This window comes from Euwallacea similis, chromosome 34 (assembly GCF_039881205.1).
Source record: "Euwallacea similis isolate ESF13 chromosome 34, ESF131.1, whole genome shotgun sequence".
In the NCBI taxonomy this organism is placed as follows: Eukaryota; Metazoa; Arthropoda; class Insecta; order Coleoptera; family Curculionidae; genus Euwallacea; species Euwallacea similis.
In genome coordinates, this window is record NC_089642.1 from 1078094 (window position 1) to 1098261 (window position 20168).

The window sequence follows — 20168 nt, forward strand, 5'->3', positions numbered from 1 at the left end:
CAGTGAGCGATTCTTTTGTCACGACAGCTATCAGTGTGATTAGGCGGCAGATATGACATTATAGGGCTGCCATCAAAATAAGTGCTGTCAACTGTCTTGCTGGTAAGTAGATATTTAGATAGATATTTTTCCTAAAGATAATTCCTAAATAATTTCCTAAAGATAATTCTACATCAGAGAAGAGGCGATATTTCAGACGGAGACGAAGTCAATTAAACAGCTGGACAAAACAATCCGGCAGTGGCATTCGTAATAAATAATACCTAATTGTTAATAATTTTTGACTTATTTGCATATTTAGTTTCGCAAGTAACTATTTCGAGAATCGACTCTGTTTACTCCTTTGGTTCTAAGTAAGTACAAAGCTGTGCACTTCTCTATTGCTGGACCCGAAAGTCATGCGTAGGTATCAATGAACAGTATTCCTTCCGTTTATTAAACGTTAAAAATTTCAACTCACTAATCAATCAATCATCAATAAGGCATCGTTTTGAGTAAAATACTTAAAATTCCATTAACTGTCTCTATGATTGTGAGAAATGGAAAATTCTGAATTTTTCTCTTTTAACAAACCGACATGTGGTAATCACTAGCGAAACAACTCTTGTAAAACGCAATTTGCTATCATGGATTCACGAAATTCGACTCATTACGCCTCTGATGAGAACGCCAAAATTTAATAAGTAGCGGAGCCGCATTGACGGAACCCTGAAAAATATCCCATTTTTTTCAACTATCATCTTTCTTTGATTAATTGGTAAGTTACAGTCAATTAACGCCTGGGATTGCTATAGGTGTCCATGCACTTGCAGATTGATTCGCCGACTTCCATTGTCCCATACGTCAGTTTCAAATGTTGGGTAATCAAATCGCGTTTAGTGTAGGAACACTTGCAGATAATGTATTTGTGAACTTAACAGGAACCGTGAGAAATTCTACTTGGAAATAGATTTATATTCCAAGTACATATACTTTTTAAGTATCATTGTGAGTATAGTGTGAAAATCAAGTTAAATGGCATAAATAAAGCTCTGTTGTGCAGTAATTAATATGAGATATTGGCAGATGATGGTGTAAGAAAACAGCACTCTAAATGAGTTAAGAGCAATTTGCTCAAAAAGGAAAAATGCAATCATATTTCTAGTAGTGCCAATAGATCACACCCTTGGTTAGGACCCTTTACCAAGGACATAGTATTAATGGAACTGTTGACACAAAGAGAGAGTATTGGTCAGTTTCGTGGTTTCCATGGAAATTACCGTACAAGTAAGTTCACCCGTACATTAGCTCTAAAAGAACTAAAGACTAGCTCTTTAATGTCGAATTGGGGAACGACTGCGATCCGTTAATAACTAACTGGTAAATAAATATTTTGCAAACTGAGGTTAAAACTTCGCAAATAATTGAAGAAAAAACAGCTATCCTGAAACACTTTCACATTTAACCAAGTGTTTTAATAGGATATTGAAGAATCGGCCAAAAGAGAAGTAATTTAGAAATACATTGCTCAACAATTGAAGTGGATATAGATTATTTCTCTCAAAATTGTAATGAAAAATTTTTGTATATCGATCGACACTTACACTGATGATAAAAACATTCAAGAGGCACTTGTGTGTACACATTTTGAGCTATTTGTTTATGTTTTTCTTTTTTTTTAGCAAATATTGAGGAATGCTAGTCCAAACCAATATTGCTTTATTTATTTTAAAATGTTCACACAAGCATTATTGTTATTAATGTTTATACGTTAATCGCTTATTTTTATTAAAACAATACCTTCGCAAAGATTAGAAACCGAACAATTAGTGAGTTTGATTAATGAAGGCTTGTCTCAAGAAGAAATCGCTGTACGTCTGAATGTGTCACAAAGTATCGTAAGTCAAGCCTGAAATCTGTATGTACTTAGTCAGCTTCTGGCATATATATGTATGGAAGAGGCCACGAAGGAGTCGTAACTAATGGTGGAGACCATTATACATACAAGGTGTCCCAACGAAAACTTTGCACTTCGATTTGAAATGATGAAAACGCTCATACCCGATGACTTTTGTTTCGAGGAGAACAATTTTGTATTGCATTTTCAATCCTTCAACTTCAACCCCTGAATAGGGGTGACAGTTACCTTCAAAATGTTTAACTAAAAGAGGTGTCGAATGACATCTCACTTTAAAGGTAATTTTATCCTGATTATAACCTCCAAGTTTCAAATCGCTGCCATTATCCCCGTTGATATGACAGCTTGCCAAAGTCTGTGAGAAAAAAAAGCTTTTAGTTAATAATTAATTTATCAGTTTATTTGTGGGGAGGCATATGTTCTAATGCTCGCACTGATTTACCGATTTTAATTAATGAAGTATTGGCTGCAGACATTTTTATATTATACAGGGTGTTTCCTAACTACGTGTAAAAAATTTAAAGGCGTAATCCTCCACTGATTTTGAGTCAAAAAAGTTTAATAAACATATGTCCGCAAATGCCTTGTTTCCAAGATACAGGGTGTTGAAATGTGACAAGAAAAAGAGATTTTATTTCCAAAATGACTCAATTTGGGTGTTTGAATTTTAGAAAAGACAATTTTTTGGGGGAATGCTTTAATGATTAATTATAAGAATTGCTGAAAATGACCACCATTACTCATAATGCACGCTTCCATCCTTCTTGTTAATGATTGTCTCACTCTCTCGAAAACTCCTGGTGTGTTGCGTATCGTTTCACATCCGGTAATTATACGTTCCTGAAGTTGATCTAGAGTGTTTATTGGGACAGCATAGACAACTCTCTTCAGATCACCCCAAAAATAGAAGTCCAGAGGATTACAATCCGGGGACCTTGCTGGCCACGACTGATTAGGCTCTGGGACACCTCTGCCTATCCATTTATTTGGAAAAGTTGCATTTAAGTGCTCGCGGACGCGTAAAGAAAAATGTGCTGGCGCACCGTCATGCATAAACCACATTTGAAGCCTCTGTGCAATAAGTACTTCTTCCAGTAAAACTGATAAAGTATTTTGCAAAAAATTTAAATATGTTTCTCCATTAAGATGATGCGGCAAAAAGTAGGGTCCAATCAAATAATCTCCAACTCTACCGGCCCATACATTTAGAGAAAATTGATGTTGGAACCGCTCGTCCACAATTGAATGAGGATTTTCATCAGCCCAAATGTGATTATTGTGGAAGTTGATAATTGCACTTCTGGAAAACGTCGCTTCATCTGTGAACAATACACGAGAAAGGAATTGTGGATCTAATGCAACTTTTTGTAGGATCAATTGACTAAACTGAATACGTGGAGGATAATCTTGAGGTAACAAGGCTTGTACTCTTTGTATGTGGTACGGGTAAAGTTGTTGCTCTTTTAAAACAGTCCACACTACTTTATGACTAATATTTAAAACGGCAGCTATTTTACGAGTACTTGTTCCGGGGTTTTCTTCAATACGTCTTAAGATTTCTTCCTCCACTTCTGGTGTTCGACGTGTTATTGGCTTTCCTCCTCCTGGAGTTTTCAAAAGAGATCCTGTATCACAAAGACGTTGAAAGAGGTTTTTAAAGGTTTGGTGGTTGGGAGCTTGGTGGTTTGGAAACCTTTCCATGTAAATGCGCCTCGCTGCCAAACACTTACCATCAGCAAGGCCGTAAACAAAAACCATATTGGCCATTTCTTGATTAGTGTAATTAAGCATTTGAAAAATTTTCAAAACTGAGGTATAATCTGATTTTTGGGACACAGAACTAAATTCTTTCACTTTAGAGAGTAAAACACCAAAATAACACTGACTATCTTGTTTATAGTAGTGGAAGTAGCAAAAAAAAAACAATAAACAAATTAGTAAATACCACCAAACCTTTAGAAACCTTTAAAACCTTTTTCAACGGCTTTCAGTCAACACCCTGTATCTTGGAAACAAGGCATTTGCGGACATATGTTTATTAAACTTTTTTGACTCAAAATCAGTCGAGGATTACGCCTTTAAATTTTTTACACGTAGTTAGGAAACACCCTGTATATTGCTGACAGAGTTATAGGGCCGATTATTTTACCATTTTTTTAGTGCGATAGGTAAACGGTTTGTTCTAATTGATGACAATGCCTGACTCCATCGAGAAATAATTGTGAATAATTGTATAGAACGCCACAGAATTTCACATATGGGTGGCCTCCCTATTCGCCTGACTTAAATTGTATTGAGTATGTTTGGGTCTAAATGTCTAAACGTCTAATCTCGCTCCAACCTCAGAAGACATGGCTAAGGTATTGCAAATAATTTGGGTAGCCATACCGCAAGAATTTATCATTAATTGGACTAGAAGTCTTCCAAACAGAATTAGAACTCTAAGGAGAAGCAGGGAAAGTCCTGCACACTATTAAGGTTTTTAAAAGAGTTCTGCCATAAAGGACTTGAAACTTTGTTATTTTTCAATAACTTATAATTTATTATTTTTTATGTTTTTTCACGTTTGAGATCTTATTTAATTCTCTACTTTTATTGTACTCTAAAATTCATTTGTAAAAAATAATTTCTTGTATTTGATTTTTTTTTTAATCACTAAAAATACAATTTTCTTAAATGTTCACTTCAATCGTTGAGGAATGTATTTCGAAACGACCAACACCTTCTGTTAAACACAGAGTACCGCAGTTAAAGTAACAAAATAAAATTATTTTAAATATTATATATTTGTCTGCCAAGGAATTTTATCCACTGATCGATGAAAACGCACAATCAAACTACAACGTGCCAAATTGATAGATTAACCCGTGCGTGTATGGACACCTATTACCTGTTCGAAAATCAGCCTGGATTTTACTCCGCTATTTCTGATGTAATAGTGTTGATGAGTTGGGCGATTTTATGAATTATGTTTGTATAGTACATTATGTTAAGGAGACTGGCCCGATTTGGTATTTTCCTCTGCTCTTTTAACCCAAATTGTGAAAAAGAGTTGCCACATTCGCAGAAATATATGCTTTTTATGAAAAAAAGTGAAAATGTCTTTACAAAATGTGTATTCAACTCGGGTTAGCAAATTTGATTAAAATTATAAGTAAATCAACGGGACGCCGCGGAAAAGTGGACAGTAAGTGCTGATCCCCTTAATGTGTAAACTTAATTGATGAAATTTCTTATAGCTTAGATTATCATAGTACTATTACATCGTAAAGTACCTTTCTCAGCATATATACACCTACTTAGTTAAGGTCATAATTGTGCAATGTTATTTTAAACATATTTTTAGACTAATTTTAGGTTTAGAATGAAAACACCAATACGTTTTTGAAACGATTATATAAATAGTAAATGAGTCAGTTGTCTTAAATATAAAATGAGGTTTGCATGTAGATCAAATTTCTCATATATAATGAGCTCTAAAAGTTGAAAAAAATTTATTTAAAATTTCGGCGTTCTATTTGGTGAAATTAATAGCGGAGATGTGGCCAGGCAGCAGTGTTGGGGCTGGCGATCCATTTACCGTTAGATCCACCACTGACTGACAAAAATACAGTTTTGTTACAGAAAACTGGATTTTTGTAAATATTGTAAATTTGTTCAAGTAAGAACCAGCAAAAAAATTAATTGAAGAAAAAACTTGGAAAATTGCTGGTTCTTATAAACCTCGTCGATGTTTTTTGGAGGACGTCTTTGCTGAGTGCTCTAGTTATAAAAATTGTGCATTTATTAAATAGGGTAAAAAAAAGGCGTGCTGGATGTATTTTTTAGTCTAGGGCCACATGGAACAGTATATCTAATTGATACATACAGAGTGGCCAAAAAACCAAAACAAAGAAGTTTTCAAAAATTCTGTATGTTATTTTGCCAAACGCCCGGGCATGTCGATTTTATTAATTAGGGGGAACGTTTTGTGACATATTTTCGACCCCCTATCTATAACACTCTAATGGGGACATACTTCACTCCTAAAATTTTAAATTGAAAGGAGGTCGAGTAGCATCTTATTTGGAAGGTATTTTAATTCTCTTTACATTAGTAACATAATTAAATTTTAAATGTTTTCTTAGTTATCGAAACAAGTAATTTTAAATGTAAAATAGTCTGAAACAGATTACTTTCACCTTACTAGTACTATGATACTAGTAGTAGTATCATAGTAGTTGAATAAATGTACAAATTGTTGGCCATCTGTTTCCACACAATTGTAAAGATTTTGCTCAAAATGCTGTCGCACACTTTGCAACATTTTGCAAATAATTTGATTGCACTTGTTGTCTATCCCCTGTCGCAAATCTTCTAAGTTGTGTAAATTTTATTTTTTAAATGATCTCACAGAAAAAAAAATCTAGCGGAGACAAGTCCGGTGATCGTGGAGGCCATTGAATTGCCCCTCTTTTTTCAATCCATTGTCCTGGAAATCTTTGATCCAAGTACTATCTGACATCTACTGCATAATGCGGAGGTGCACCATCCTGTTGGAATATGAAATGGTTTTCATTGTATTTGTCACTGTGTTCAATAATACAGGATCGCGCAACTAAGCTGCAGTTATAGCTGACTGTTGATGTACTTTTATAGATAGGTGTTACTTTTAAGTTTGATAGGTGTTAGATAGTACTTTTAAGATCGATATACCCCCTGAGATACGACCCTGGTAGGCATCAGTTGGAGGATGGAAATTTCCCATGCTATGCCTAGTCGACATTGGAAATTTCCGCAATAGACTTTGTCGGCATTGGAATTGCCTGCAATAGAATCAATAGGCCCTATAGGTGCAGTTCCAATTCCCAGTTAAGGCGTCACGTTTTAATGCGGCGGATAGTGCATATGGCACCCAGCCAGGCTACGTCTATGGTTTATCCCCACAGGTTTTAGTATTTAAAGATTTGCAGGACATATAGGGGGGTTCTTTCAAGACGTTCCAAGCAACGGAAATACATCCGAATGAGCTGATCAGGAGGGCAACCGACTACAATCTGGAAAATGCCATACCGCACAAGAGACCGAGACATCAGTTGCTGGAAAACGGATGATGAAGGGAATCTACCCACGCAGGACCAAACAAGTGAAAAGACTTGAACCAAGAGCAGAAAAAGAGCCAAAAGGCAATCCCGTAATGATGAAAGGAAGAAGGCCAGATAGCCTTTCTGGTGCTTCAAACTAATCATTGCGAACTAGCACCCAACGAGGAAGACTGCCGTCGAAGAAAGAAGCGTCGAAGAGGACAGAAAGGGGCAGAAGAACCCCCTGTCGGAGGGGGACTCAAGCCAAAAATCCGGGAGGTGACTTATACTCACCTCCCGAGAAAGGCACGAAAAAAGCCTAGAGCGGTGGCAAAGTAAAGAGTGATAGTCTCGCTTGACTCTGTTATCTAATGCCCAACACAAAAAGCGGCCCAAAAACGCGATAGAAGACTTCGGGCAAGGGCTCAAAATTCTCTGCAGACACAAGGTTTTTTAGTGGGTGAAATCCCATATAGGCTGGAAATACGAACTTCCAGTACGTCTTACCGAGAAGACTTATTTTGCTTGGGAACGCGTACCCCTACCCCCCCATAAAAATGCCTCCTTTCTTCTGGGTTTGATTGGTCGTTGGTAACTTAGGAATCGCGTCCGCGCTCGCAAATTCATAAGTTACATTGTCCTCCGCTTTGTTCACTTTGTATTAATAAACGCATATTTATAATTCTTTTCCCTGACCTGTGATTTCATTATAAGATATAAACACCCTCCTATATCTACGTAAGAATCACCCGATACTACAATCATTTTGGTTAAAGCCGGATTAATGGCGTCTTCTAATAATTGCACATATCTATCTTCATTTAAATTATTATCTAAGAAAAAAACCGACCAAATGATCTCCAAAAATTTCAACCCAGACATGTAGTTTTTGAAGTTATTCTGTGTGCGCCTTACGATAGATTTTAGGATTCGTATCAGACCAGTAGGAGTAGTTGTGGCGATTAACGATACCATCTCAGAAAAAAGAAAACTCATCGGAAAAGCAGATATTAAAAATATAATTAAGGTTTTCTATGGCTTTCTCATACATTAATTTCGCAAAACTCCATATGGTAGCCGAGATCGTGTTTATTCAATTTTGTACCAAATGTATTTTGTACAAATGAAAATTATGTTTCTTTTTAATGTTTTGAATACTGGTAGGCAAAATACCAGATGTAGGAACCAACAGTACTAAAACCGACACTTCAGTAGCTTCCTTCATTATAAGTCTTTCGATGGTTCATGCCTTATTACATACAGATCCATTTTGGCGAAATTTTTGCACTGGTTTCAAAACACATTTTCTATTAACATTCTTATTTTTGTGTTGCTGATTAAACACTTTAGCCGTCCTGTTTGCACATGGATTATTGCCAAAAAAAAAGTAATAATTTCCACTCTCTCTGCAGTTTAGTAAATCATTATTAACTTTAAACACAACTTTAATAAAATGTAAGAAAATTGAAGTAAGTACTACGAAGCAAACATCGCATTTTTATTAGTGCATATTTAAGTAAACAATGAAGAATTCTCGGAATTTAAAACTGATACTTTTTACTCTGATTAGGTCATTTGTATAAGACAAGTTGCTACTCGACCCCCTTTTCATTTAAATATTTGAGGGTGAAATCCATCTTTTTTAAGGTGTTACAGATTGAAAATATGTTATAAAAAAGTTCCTTCAATAATAAAATCGACGTGTCTGAGCGTTTTCGTTTAGCCACTCTGTATAATTGTGGAAAAATTTGGTATCTGAAAAGGTTATTTGAAACAAATGTGTTTCAAGCCAATAAACACAGGGACTTACAGAACACAATTTTGAAGAAAAAACCAGTAACAATAAAACAGAATCAGGGTCGTACCGAAAAGGATTGAAAAAGTCAAAACACCAAGGGAAAAGTTATTGTTCAGTACTAGAAATTGTTTAAATTTGTGGGTATGCCACTGATATTCATGAATATAAACAACCAAGCATTCACTCGTTCATTCATTCATTTTACATAAAAAAAAAATTAAGGACATATTATTTTATAAAAGGATTAAAAAGTTAAAAATGTAAGAAAAAATCATCGATTAGCGTTTAAAATTCCTTCAAGTTCGTAGTATGATTTTTACATGTCTCCAGGTCATTTCTCACGTGCCTGTAGTTGATTTCTACGAACTTGTAGTTCATTTACTATATACTCCTGGTTTATTCATCATGTGCACCTTGGACGCAGATTGAAATTCAAACATGATGTATATTAGACTTCGTTGTAGCATTATATAGTGTGTCCGCGAATGGAGTGCACAAGAGGAAAAAATCTATATTATTCATTTTACGACAAAAAGTAATTCTTAATAAATAGTTCTACTTGTTGAAAAAATGAATTTATGATATAAACATTTTAAATTAGGTGTACAGGGTGTTAATAAATTAGAAAAACATAAAAATGCTTTAATATAAAGGTACCATTATTATTTTTAACAAAAAATGTATGAAACAAAATTGAACTAACAAAAAATCCATAAAAACGGCTGTAAAAGCATGCTACAAATTTATACGTAATATTTATCGAATGTCAAATATTGGGTTGTTCGATAATTAATGTCGTATTTTTTATGTTTTTTCAAAGTGAATATATTTATATTAATAATAAATATTAATGATGTAGTGGCCATCTTGGTGGATGACCTTTTGCCATCTTTCGGCAAGTTGGAAATTCCGCGTTCGAAAAAGCCTTGATTTTTAGAAAGAAGTAAAAAATTGATTTAACTCATTTTTAACGGCTTGATCAGAATCCAAAATTTTTACCATTCAAATGATTTTGAAGAGAACGAAACAAATAATAATCTGATGGCGCCAAGTCAGGGCTATATGGCGGATGAGGTATCAGTTCCCAATTTAGTTCCAATAATTTTTGACGCGTTATTAAAGACGTATGGGATCTAGCGTTATCATGATGGGATAGTACCCCTTTGCGATTGGCGAGTTCAGGACGTTTTCTTTTGATTTCTTCGTTCAATTTCGATAGCTGACGACAGTAAACATTCGAATCAATGGTTTGGTTTCTCGGAAGCAGTTCAAAATAAAGAATACCCTTGTAGTCCCACCACACATATAGCATAATCTTCTTTGATGAATATTGGCTTTGGACATCGATTGTGCAGGTTCATCTTGTTTGGTCCGTAATCGTTTTCGGACTACATTATCGTAGACAATCCATTTTTCATCACCCGTTATGACTCTTTTTAGAAATGGGTCGTTTTGATTACGATTCAGCAAAGAATCGCATATGTTAATGCGTTTGGTGAGGTGATTGTCCATCTTCAACTTAAATTTTAAACAACTTCTTGTTTACTAATCACGTTCAATTTTCGATCGAAAAAAGTCCAAAACATAACCTTTAAAATGGCATATAATAATATAAGTGATGAGATCACTACTACTCGATATATATAAATTAAGCCATCTATGAGGATAAAACGACATTCATTATCGAACAACCTAATAAATATTTCGCAACTGTAGTGCTTTTTCACTACTAAATTTAACTAGATTTTAGAAAAGTGCAATAACAATGCTTAGATAATGAACCATACACGTATCATTATTAATCTGGTATTCAACTATTTTGGAAAAACAGCGAGAAAATTTTCTTTGCGGTCATTCAACAGATGAGAGCGTCTTTTAAAACTAACAGTGGAAAAAGGTTTCTGGAAAAAATCGTACACACTTGGAGGTTAAAACCTACAAATATCTATTATCAAAGAATAATTTTGAGAATTTTTGAAACACTATTGAGAATATAAAAAAACATCCAATATATTCGACTTCTCCTCTCTTCAAATATTAGGTGTATAAATTAATTCACGGCCTTTTTTTAACAATTTAGACGTTTGTTTATAAAAAAAAGAATAATAATTTAATTATCAAAATAATTGCCCTTACTTTCGATGCATTTCTGCCATCTATCAGGTAATTTTCGAATCCCATCTCGGAAAAAAGATGGTGATTTTGATTGGATAAAATCTTCCATTGCTTGGTGGACTTCTTCGAGAGATTGAAAGTGTGTATCGACCAGGTGATGTTGTAATGCTCGAAAAAGGTAATAATCAGAAGGTGCAAGGTCTGGTGAATACGCCGCATGAGGGAGAACTTCCCAGCCCAACGCAGAGATAATGTCAATGGTGTCTTTTGCCGTATGTGGTCGCGCGTTGTCGTGCAACAAAATGACTTGTCTTGTTCCACTACCATTAAAAGGTCTTTTTTCCTCAATAGCATCCCTCAGTTTTATTACTTGGTCTTGATAACGGTTAGCAGTAATAGTTTCTCTTGGTTTAAGTGTCTCATAATAAATTACACCTTTGGAATCCCACCAAATACTCAATAACAATTTTTTCCGTGGATGTCTGGTTTTACAGTACTTGCTGATGGTTCTCCCGGATAAACCCACGATTTTTTTCTCTTAGGATTGTCATACAATATCCATTTTTCTTCTCCAGTAACAATTTTACTTAAAAAGTCTTTTTTTCTGAATCACGCCAGTAGACACATTGCAATTTCGCAGCGCCGATTTTTGTTTTCTGGACTAAGATTATGGGGTATCCAGCGACCTTCCTTTTGTATCCTTCCTAATTTTTTTAAACGTATCGAAATAGCTGGTTGAGTCATTCCGAGTGAATCAGCAAGCTCTTTTTGTGTTTGGCAGGGACTTTCATTGAGTAAGTTATCCAACTCTTCATCGTTAACCTCTTTTGGTTGACCGGGGCGTATTTCATCTTCGAGATCAAAATTTCCATTCCGAAACTTTTGAAACCATTTTTTACACGTACTATAAGATACAACATTCTCTCCCAAGGCTGAACAAATCATGTCTTGCGCTTTCGCGGCATTTTTTTAAGTTGAAAAGTGAAAAGAAGACAGTGCCTTAAGTGCTGCTTGTCAGACGACATTTTATTTTGTGATGTTCTTCGCGGTTAGATTAATCAAATTAAGTGGTTTGATAGCTCACAAATGGCGCTTCAAAGCGAACTATATACAGTTAGGTGCAGAACTGAGTCAATACTTATAAAATTCGTATTAATGGTGGCATAAACAAAATATCTAACAAGTATTCAAAGGAAGGCTTTTATTTTCAAAAAGTACATTAACATTAACATTAAAACCATACAAAACATTTGCCGAAAATAAATGGGGTACATCAAATAATCCTAAATAACATTGGTTCAGTTTTGCTCCACTAATATTAACATTGAACACTTTGGTTGACATTGACACTAATATTAGGTCCAGAGACCTTTAGCTTTTTTAACAGCTAGTAGACGTCTTGGCATGCTTTTTGTTAGTGTTTCACAGAAATCAGGTGGAATTTGGTCCCATACTTCTTCTATTCTCTCCCATAAAACTTTAAGTGAAGATGGTGGCGAATCGTAGTCGTCGACCAGATGATATTTCACGTAAGCCCATAGATTCTCAATGGGATTTAGGTCGGGACTTTGTGCCGGCCACTGCAAAACCTGAAATTTTTGGGTACCCAACCATTCCTTCACAGATTTTGCGGTATGCTTGGGGTCGTTGTCTTGTGGGAAAATTACTTTGCTAGTGGCATAAGGCATATTATTAACAGTATCTATTAGGTGATCATTTAAAATGGCTTTATAGATGTGCTGGTTCATTATCCCATCTATTTTCTTCAATGGGCTAACCCCATATCCCGACATACAGTCCCAAGCTTTAATATTTCCTCCCCCATGTTTCACCGTCAGAATGAAATCTTTTAGTTTCATGGATTCTCCCTCTCGTTTCCAGCTCCAATGTCGACCATCTGTTGCATATCTGTTAACTTTAGTTTCATCAGACCAAATAACCTTCATCCAATCCTTCTCGGTCCATGCCTCATATCTTTTTACAAAATCTAGTCGTGCCCTAATATTCTTCTTAGAAAGTAGGGGTTTCTTCTTCTTCTCCACAGCAACAAGTTTGGATTGATGTAAAGCTCGTTGGACTGTCCATTTGCTCACCGATTTCCCAGTATCCCCTCGCAGCAACACGGCTGCTTTGGAGGCCGAAGAGGCTTCACCACTGCCCAAATATCTAATTACTCTTCTAGTATCTTGCACAGACATCTTTTTTGGTTGGCCACCTTTATTTATTTTTAAGGAAATTTTGCACTTATTTTTTACCCTTTGTACTGTGGATTGACTTATATTTAATTGAAATGCGATTTCCCGTGTGGATCTTCCATCAATCAGTGATTTTTCAATTAATTTTCTTTGAAACTTTGAAATCGGCTTCATTGTTTAAAGATTTTGAATTATGATGTTTATTAACGGAGGATATGCGATTAAATGGTTCGTACTCGTCTATATTAGCTGCACACTGCATTTTATGGCGAGTTTCTACTTGTTTGTCGACTAGTTTCTCGATCGTATCGTTTTTGTTCATGGCTGGAATTTGACGGTGCAAAACTGAACCAACGTTATTTAGGATTATTTGATGTACCCCATTTATTTTCGGCAAATGTTTTGTATGGTTTTAATGTTAATGTTAATGTACTTTTTGAAAATAAAAGCCTTCCTTTGAATACTTGTTAGATATTTTGTTTATGCCACCATTAATACGAATTTTATAAGTATTGACTCAGTTCTGCACCTAACTGTAGTTAGAAAAATTTGTAAATTCAGATAGGTGTTTTAACCAATTTTATCTAAGGGCCGAGAATTAATTTATACACCTAATAATAAAACAAACACGATAGTAAATCAACCAACTTTTTACAATGTATGCACGAAACGTTCGGACAAAATTTTAAATACATTAGACGAGCTTCGTTTCCACATGCGTGGAATTTTGATTTTGTTGTTTTTGATTTTGTGAAATTTATAACGGTTATTTTTCGTGTTTCCACAGAAATGGTTCCAAAACGTAGAAATTCCAATATGTTTCAAGGAAGTTATAAAAGATGTACAAATAAGTTTCCGCCGTTTAGCAAAACATGGCCAAAGATATTTTGAAATTGTCAGATGTAAAACGTACTATCGCGAGTTTGGTCATCCAGCAAAAACTAACTAACCTGAATTAACCTTGAAATATTAGTGACTCCTTATCAACACCACCTAATTTGTTTCGTTCAATAATGTCAAGTTTTGCGGCGAATAAGCGTCATTTGCGAGGACTTTTAGTTTACTTCTTAATTTGAAAAAATCTGCATCAGTTGCTTGTAGAAGCATATGGTGAGACTGCTTTGAGTGAGAGAAGTTGTCGCGAGTAGTTTCACAAATTTAAAAACGGTCAACTTGATGTGGAAGGCAAAGAACGCAGTGGAAGACCTAAAGTGTACGAAGATACGGAATTGCAAGTATTATTAGAGGAAGATTCATTCTAAACGCGAAAAGAACTTTCACTTACATTAGAAGTGACCTAACAAGCAATTTCGAATCGTTTAAAAGTGTTGGGAATTGGGCTCCTTATGAATTGAAGCCGAAAGACGTTGAACGCCGATTTTACATGAATGAAATGCTACTTGCCAGGCATAAAAAAAGGGTTTTTGCATCGAGTAGTCACTGACGATGAAAAATGGATCCATTACGATAACTCAAAGGAAAGAAAATCATGGGGACCACCTAGCCATGCTTTAACATCGACAGCCAAACCAAATATTCATGGAAAAAGACTGATGTATATTTGGTGAGGCCAGCTTGGTGTCATATACGCCATGTATTACGAGTTGCTCAAACCGAATACAATTAATGAGATTGAGCCGAGCACTCAAGAAAAACGCGCCCATTACTACTCCAGACACGACAAAATTATTCTCCTACATGATAATTCTCGTTCGCGTATTGCGGTGCTGGTCAAAACCTATTTGGAAACACTTAATTGGAAAGTCCTACCCCACCCGCCATATTCACCAGACCTTACCCCATCAGACTATCACTTATTCCAGTCGATGACACATGCTCTGTCTGAGCAGCGCTTTACATCATATGAAGATACCAAAGATTGGGTAGATTCATAGATAGCCTCAAAAGATGAAGAGTTCTTCCGACGTGGTATTCAAATGCTGCCAGAAAGATGGGAAAAAGTAGTGACTAACGATGGACAACTACTACTTTGATACTTTGAATAAAACATAATGCACCGTTTTTCCACAATTAATTCCTAATTTTTGATATCAAACGACGGAAACTTATTTGTACCCCTTATAATGAACTGGGCGTTTCAATTCGGTTTTACACAAAAATGCCACAATTTTAAAGCGAAATAAAAAAATATATTGTTTATTGAGGCATTAAACTTGGCACAAAAATGCAGTATTTTCTCGCCTTTTGAAGTACATTTTGATATGCTGAATACCACTTTGCTTGTTTATTTATTTTATTGATGCAAAATAAAAACTTATTCAAAATTAGAGACAATTGTGTATGTCTGTAGATGTGTGTATCGGTATTAGATTTTACAGGGTTTTACCATCGCCTGGAAACATGACAAGGGCGGACATTTTCAGCATCTGTTACGTGAAATAACCTGTAGATTGAACTAAGAAGACATTCGTAATTTTTTATTTTTTTTTGTTTTTTTATTTCCTAACAACCATATAACCAAAAGAAAGAAATGCTATGTTAAGATTCCATTTTTTACAAACTTTTCAACGAACTTACAAACGACATATACACTCCCTGACAAAATTATAAGCCATCCCAATTTTTAACGATAATTGTTAATTCTAGTAGATAAGACTTTTTCAAATTATTTTAGGTTTTACAATATTGCAAGTAATAAACAAAAAAGAACTTTTTGATAACGCAAATTTATTTCTAATTCAAATACGAAAATAAAATAAAATTCTAGTTCGAGAAAAACATGAGCCATGTTCAGTTTTTAATCTTAACTTTGTTTAAAAAGCAATAATAATTTAGTTTTAAAACATTAAACCCTTTCTGTTATTATTTATTTGTTAATATTTAATGAATTAAATTCAATTAAACAATGCCAAGAGGAAAAGTCTCGTCGGAGAGTGAGAAGCAGGTTTTGAAACTTTACATGAAAAAAATTGGACAAATTCTAAAATGGCTCGAATTTTAAATCGAAGTAGGTACGTTATACGGGATTTTTTAGACTGGGCGATGATTGTAGCTGAAAGAAGAGCACAGGCAGGCCCATAGTAACAACTATTCGATAACAGAGTGCAATTCTATGCCAAGCATTCAACCCTGCGAGGGAAATTTGTGAATAAGCCGGAGTACAAACAAACATCAGAAATATCCAACGTATTTTGCAAAAAGCCAGAAATTTGAAGTGATTAAAACTAAAGACAAATCATCCTCTTTCAAAAGCCCATGAAGCCAACAAGAAGAAATTCGCAATTGAATATTGCTTATGGAAAAAGAAATGGAGACAAGTTATTTTCATTGTGGAGAAACGTTTTAATTTGAATTGTCTTGATAGACATCGATATTATTTTCATCATTTACGTAAGAAAAAAATGTTTTTAAGCAAACGTCAACTGGGGGGAGGAGGTATCAAGGTTTGGGCTGGGACAAGATACTACGGAAAACTGAATTAATATTTTGTTCGTCAAAAATGGACGCAAATAACTATATAGAAGTTATTTCAGAACCAATTGTTAAAAGAGAAGAGCTAACAAGAGGGAGATTCATCTTTCCGCAAGACAATGAGCCTATTCACACAGCGCGAATTAAAAAAAATCCTAAAACCAAAAATATTTTAGTTTTACCCTGGCCAGCCCGATCGCCAGATTTTAACATTATTGAGAATTTTTGGGGAAAACTTTTTCGAGTAGTTCATGCATAAGGAAAACAGTTTAACTCTATAGAAGAACTTAAGACTTGCATTATAGATAAGTTGATCAATATTCAACAAGAATACATACAAAAACTTTTTAAATCGCTTCCAAACCTATTGCTGGAAGTCTTAGAAAACAGCGGGGGATGAACGCACTACTAAATATTAACACCTTAGAGGTAATCAGCAGATATAAAAAGGGTAGCCTATGTTTTTGTTGCCTGGAAATTTTATTTTATTTCCGTATTTGAACCAGAAATAAATTTGATTTGCCAAAAAGTTGTTTTTTGTTTATTATTTGCAATGTTGTAAAATCTAAAATAATTTTAAAAGTCTTGTCTACTAAAATTAATAATTATCGTAAAAAATTAGGGTAATTTTGTCAGGGAGCGTACATATACGTTTCCATTAACAAAAAGTTGAATAGGGTTGCAACTAAGGGGTTGAAGGAAAATATTTCATTTCTTTGACAAAAAATACGTATAATTTAAAATGAGTTTACGTGTTTATATGGTTTTTTCTAAGTTACTCGCTGAAAAGACATTAATTTTATTTCGGACTTTCGTCCAGCCCTTTACATCTTAGAAAATAAAAATAAATGGACTTACCTTGCAATAACAAACTGCGTCTTCGATTGGGTCGCTTCTAAATTCTGTTGCAAAGGTGCACAATTGAGTGTCATTTCATTCAACAATAAATAATAAATTTATATAATTGCACCATACCGGCAGATAAGAAATTTCCACGTCGCAAAAGACAATAAACTTATCTAACAAAAACGTTAAAATGAAGTACGATGAGAAATCAGAAATAAAAATTTTCAGACGAGCTTGCGCCTCTTTCGACTTTTTGTTTGCCCGTAAGCCAAGTGATCACCGTCGGTATCGTATTGTACAAATTTGTTTATTGGAATTTGATTGCGTGACAAAGATTATTAAACATCTTGTACTAATTGCTGTTTACCAGTAAAGGATTCAAATAGCTAGAATTATCCTGATGGTTCCGTGGGAACCTGATCCATATACAAGTACGCTACGTCATTCTGGTTCGATCTTTTTTTTTTTTTTTTTTTTTTATAGAGGTTTGGGAAATGCATTTACGCACACCAGACCATTGATGGTAGGATCTTGTTCGGTCTGGTAGTGTGGGACTCATAGTGTCAGGCTAAAAGCCGAATACCCACTAAAACCCCTTTCCTCTTTATGCCTCGCTTCTCTCCCGTCCGGAACTACCTTCCGAGTATTACTTCGAAATTCTGGTTCGATCTAGACATATTTAAAAGGAAATAGTTAACCGACTATTTCGTTTTAAATAATTTATTGACCCACTATAGATTAATTGGTTTAACTGCTTATTGGCTATTAATTTGCAGATTTTGTAGCTGATTTTTTCATTTTTTGCCTACTCCTCAATACAGGGTGTTCCAATGAAAAGGAGCCACTTCGGATACTTCTTATAGTGTCATGTTTAGAGAAATTTGCCGAAACACGTCGATTTAATGAGAAACCCTCAGAGAGGGGGTGTTAGAAACCCAAACTTGAATAGGGAAGAAGGGTCGTGTGACATCTAGTTTTGAAGGTCTTGGAACCCTCTTTACAAAAAATTTTAATAAAAGTCATTTTCACAAAAATTTAAATTTTGTTTGTCATCGTTAAATTCACTTGCAAGAATAAAAAACAGATTTTGTTTGTAAATTCTCTACTTATCGCTTCTGGATTTAATCAATTTCAATAAAAAAGAGGTACTGAATTTACTATTTTCTACCATGTAAAACTTTATTTTATTTTTATTTATATTTATATATTTATATTATGGAAGTAGATTTAAAACGCGAACATGGTATTTTCAATTCAAGAACGTGTGGAATTAGTGGGTTTCTATTACTCCAATGATAAGTAATGCAAAGGCTGCTGCAAGAATGTTTAACCAGCATCATCCTGATAAGTTTGTTCAACACAAGTATATATTAACATTAATAGAAAAATTCAGGGAAGCTGTTCTATGCACATCCAGGAGCACTACCCAGCACGAGTTATCAATAACGAGGCTGCTTCAGTTGGTGTTTTGGGCCACGATGGACAATACCCAATCCATTCGAGTATTGTCACAAGTTGCTGGAGTCGGAAAGTAATGTGTTCCCAGAATTCTTCATAAGTTTATATTGCATCCTTACAAAATGAATCTTGTCCGTCAGCTAAATAAAGAGGAATTTGGTAGATGTCTAGAATTTTGTAAAATCATGTTAAAGTCACTCAAACAAATATCGACATCTCCAGCTTTTATTTTTCAGACCAATCCTCATTTTCTGGAATGGTCACGTGAATCGGCACAACTGTCGACATTGGAATGAAGTTAACCTCCCTTTAATGCGAGAAGAGCATATTTAACATTCTGAAAAACTCAATGTTTGGACTGGGATATTAGGCAATCATATCGTTGATCCATTTTTCTACGCGGAAAACTTGAACGGCACTATTTATCTCGATATGCGGCAAAATTTAATTTGTCTGCTAATTTATTGATATAATGGAAAAAGGTAACAATTTACTCAAAAATTACTTATTTTTTCAACAGGATGGAGCCCTGTCTCATAATTCAGTGTTTGTTTGAAATTTTCTGAACGATAATTTTCCCGAATATTGGATTGGACGTAGATGATCTACTGAATGGCCAGCCACATTTCCAGATTTGATACCTTTGGATTTTTTTTATAGGAGCACCTTAATTCTAAAGTATACCAAATAAAGCTAACTTCTTTAGATGATTTACAAAGAATAAATTGGAAGTGTCTCCAATTATCGCCAGAAATTTTACAAAATTAACGTGGAATATTTGAATTGCGTTTATATTTTTGTATGGAAGCAAATGGAGGTTTATTTAAATAAATCTTTGAATTATATTTTTCAAAGGTGAATAAAAATAAAATTTTAATTTTTGTAAAAACGACTTGTCAAATACCCGTGCACTTTCATGGCCATTGTCATTACAAAAATCAAACAATAACATCATATCAGTTTGCTCACTAAATGAGTATTCCATGATAATTCGGTTATAAAACACCAATGTAAACATACACTTGTTAATGAAAAATTAAAATGTTTGGTATCTGTTACTATTACAGTAAGTCGTTATTGAACATCCACTAGTTCAAGTGCATTTTTCTAGCTGCTCATAACCACATGACTAAGATATACCTTTTTTAAGCATCAACAATAGGCCAATACGCTATTCTATTTAAAAGTGAATTAACGTAACGTAGAAAAAAGTAACAAGCAATCAAATGAGTAACATAAATCGTTTGCTGCGCCCTCTATGAGTAACCATAAAATTGTTAGCATATGTGGATTTTCCATCTCGAAAAACCCCCGAGTAGTAAATTTCAAGATATTCTCCGGTTCGGTTTAATAATTATGACTAA

General features: G+C 34.6%; 2 protein-coding genes and 1 long non-coding RNA gene across 3 annotated transcripts in view; 1 reads left to right on the forward strand and 2 right to left on the reverse strand.

The window, feature by feature from the left end:
- Positions 1–17458, reverse strand: part of LOC136418343 (cationic amino acid transporter 2-like) — a 35164-nt gene extending 17706 nt beyond the window's left edge. Inside the window, exon 1 of the mRNA XM_066404379.1 lies at positions 17359–17458. The gene's annotated coding sequence lies outside the window, so the exon portion shown is untranslated. The remainder of the gene's footprint in view (positions 1–17358) is intronic.
- LOC136418354 (uncharacterized) overlaps positions 2389–20168 on the forward strand; it is a 212240-nt gene continuing 194460 nt past the window's right edge. The window contains exons 1-2 of the long non-coding RNA XR_010752906.1: positions 2389–2941; positions 3889–4024. This is a non-coding gene — a long non-coding RNA (uncharacterized lncRNA). The remainder of the gene's footprint in view (positions 2942–3888; positions 4025–20168) is intronic.
- On the reverse strand, positions 2981–3896 carry LOC136418298 (uncharacterized; the record flags this gene model as incomplete). Its single annotated transcript, XM_066404333.1, has 1 exon — positions 2981–3896. A coding segment is annotated over exon 1 (708 nt), but the record flags the coding sequence as incomplete, so codon positions are not given.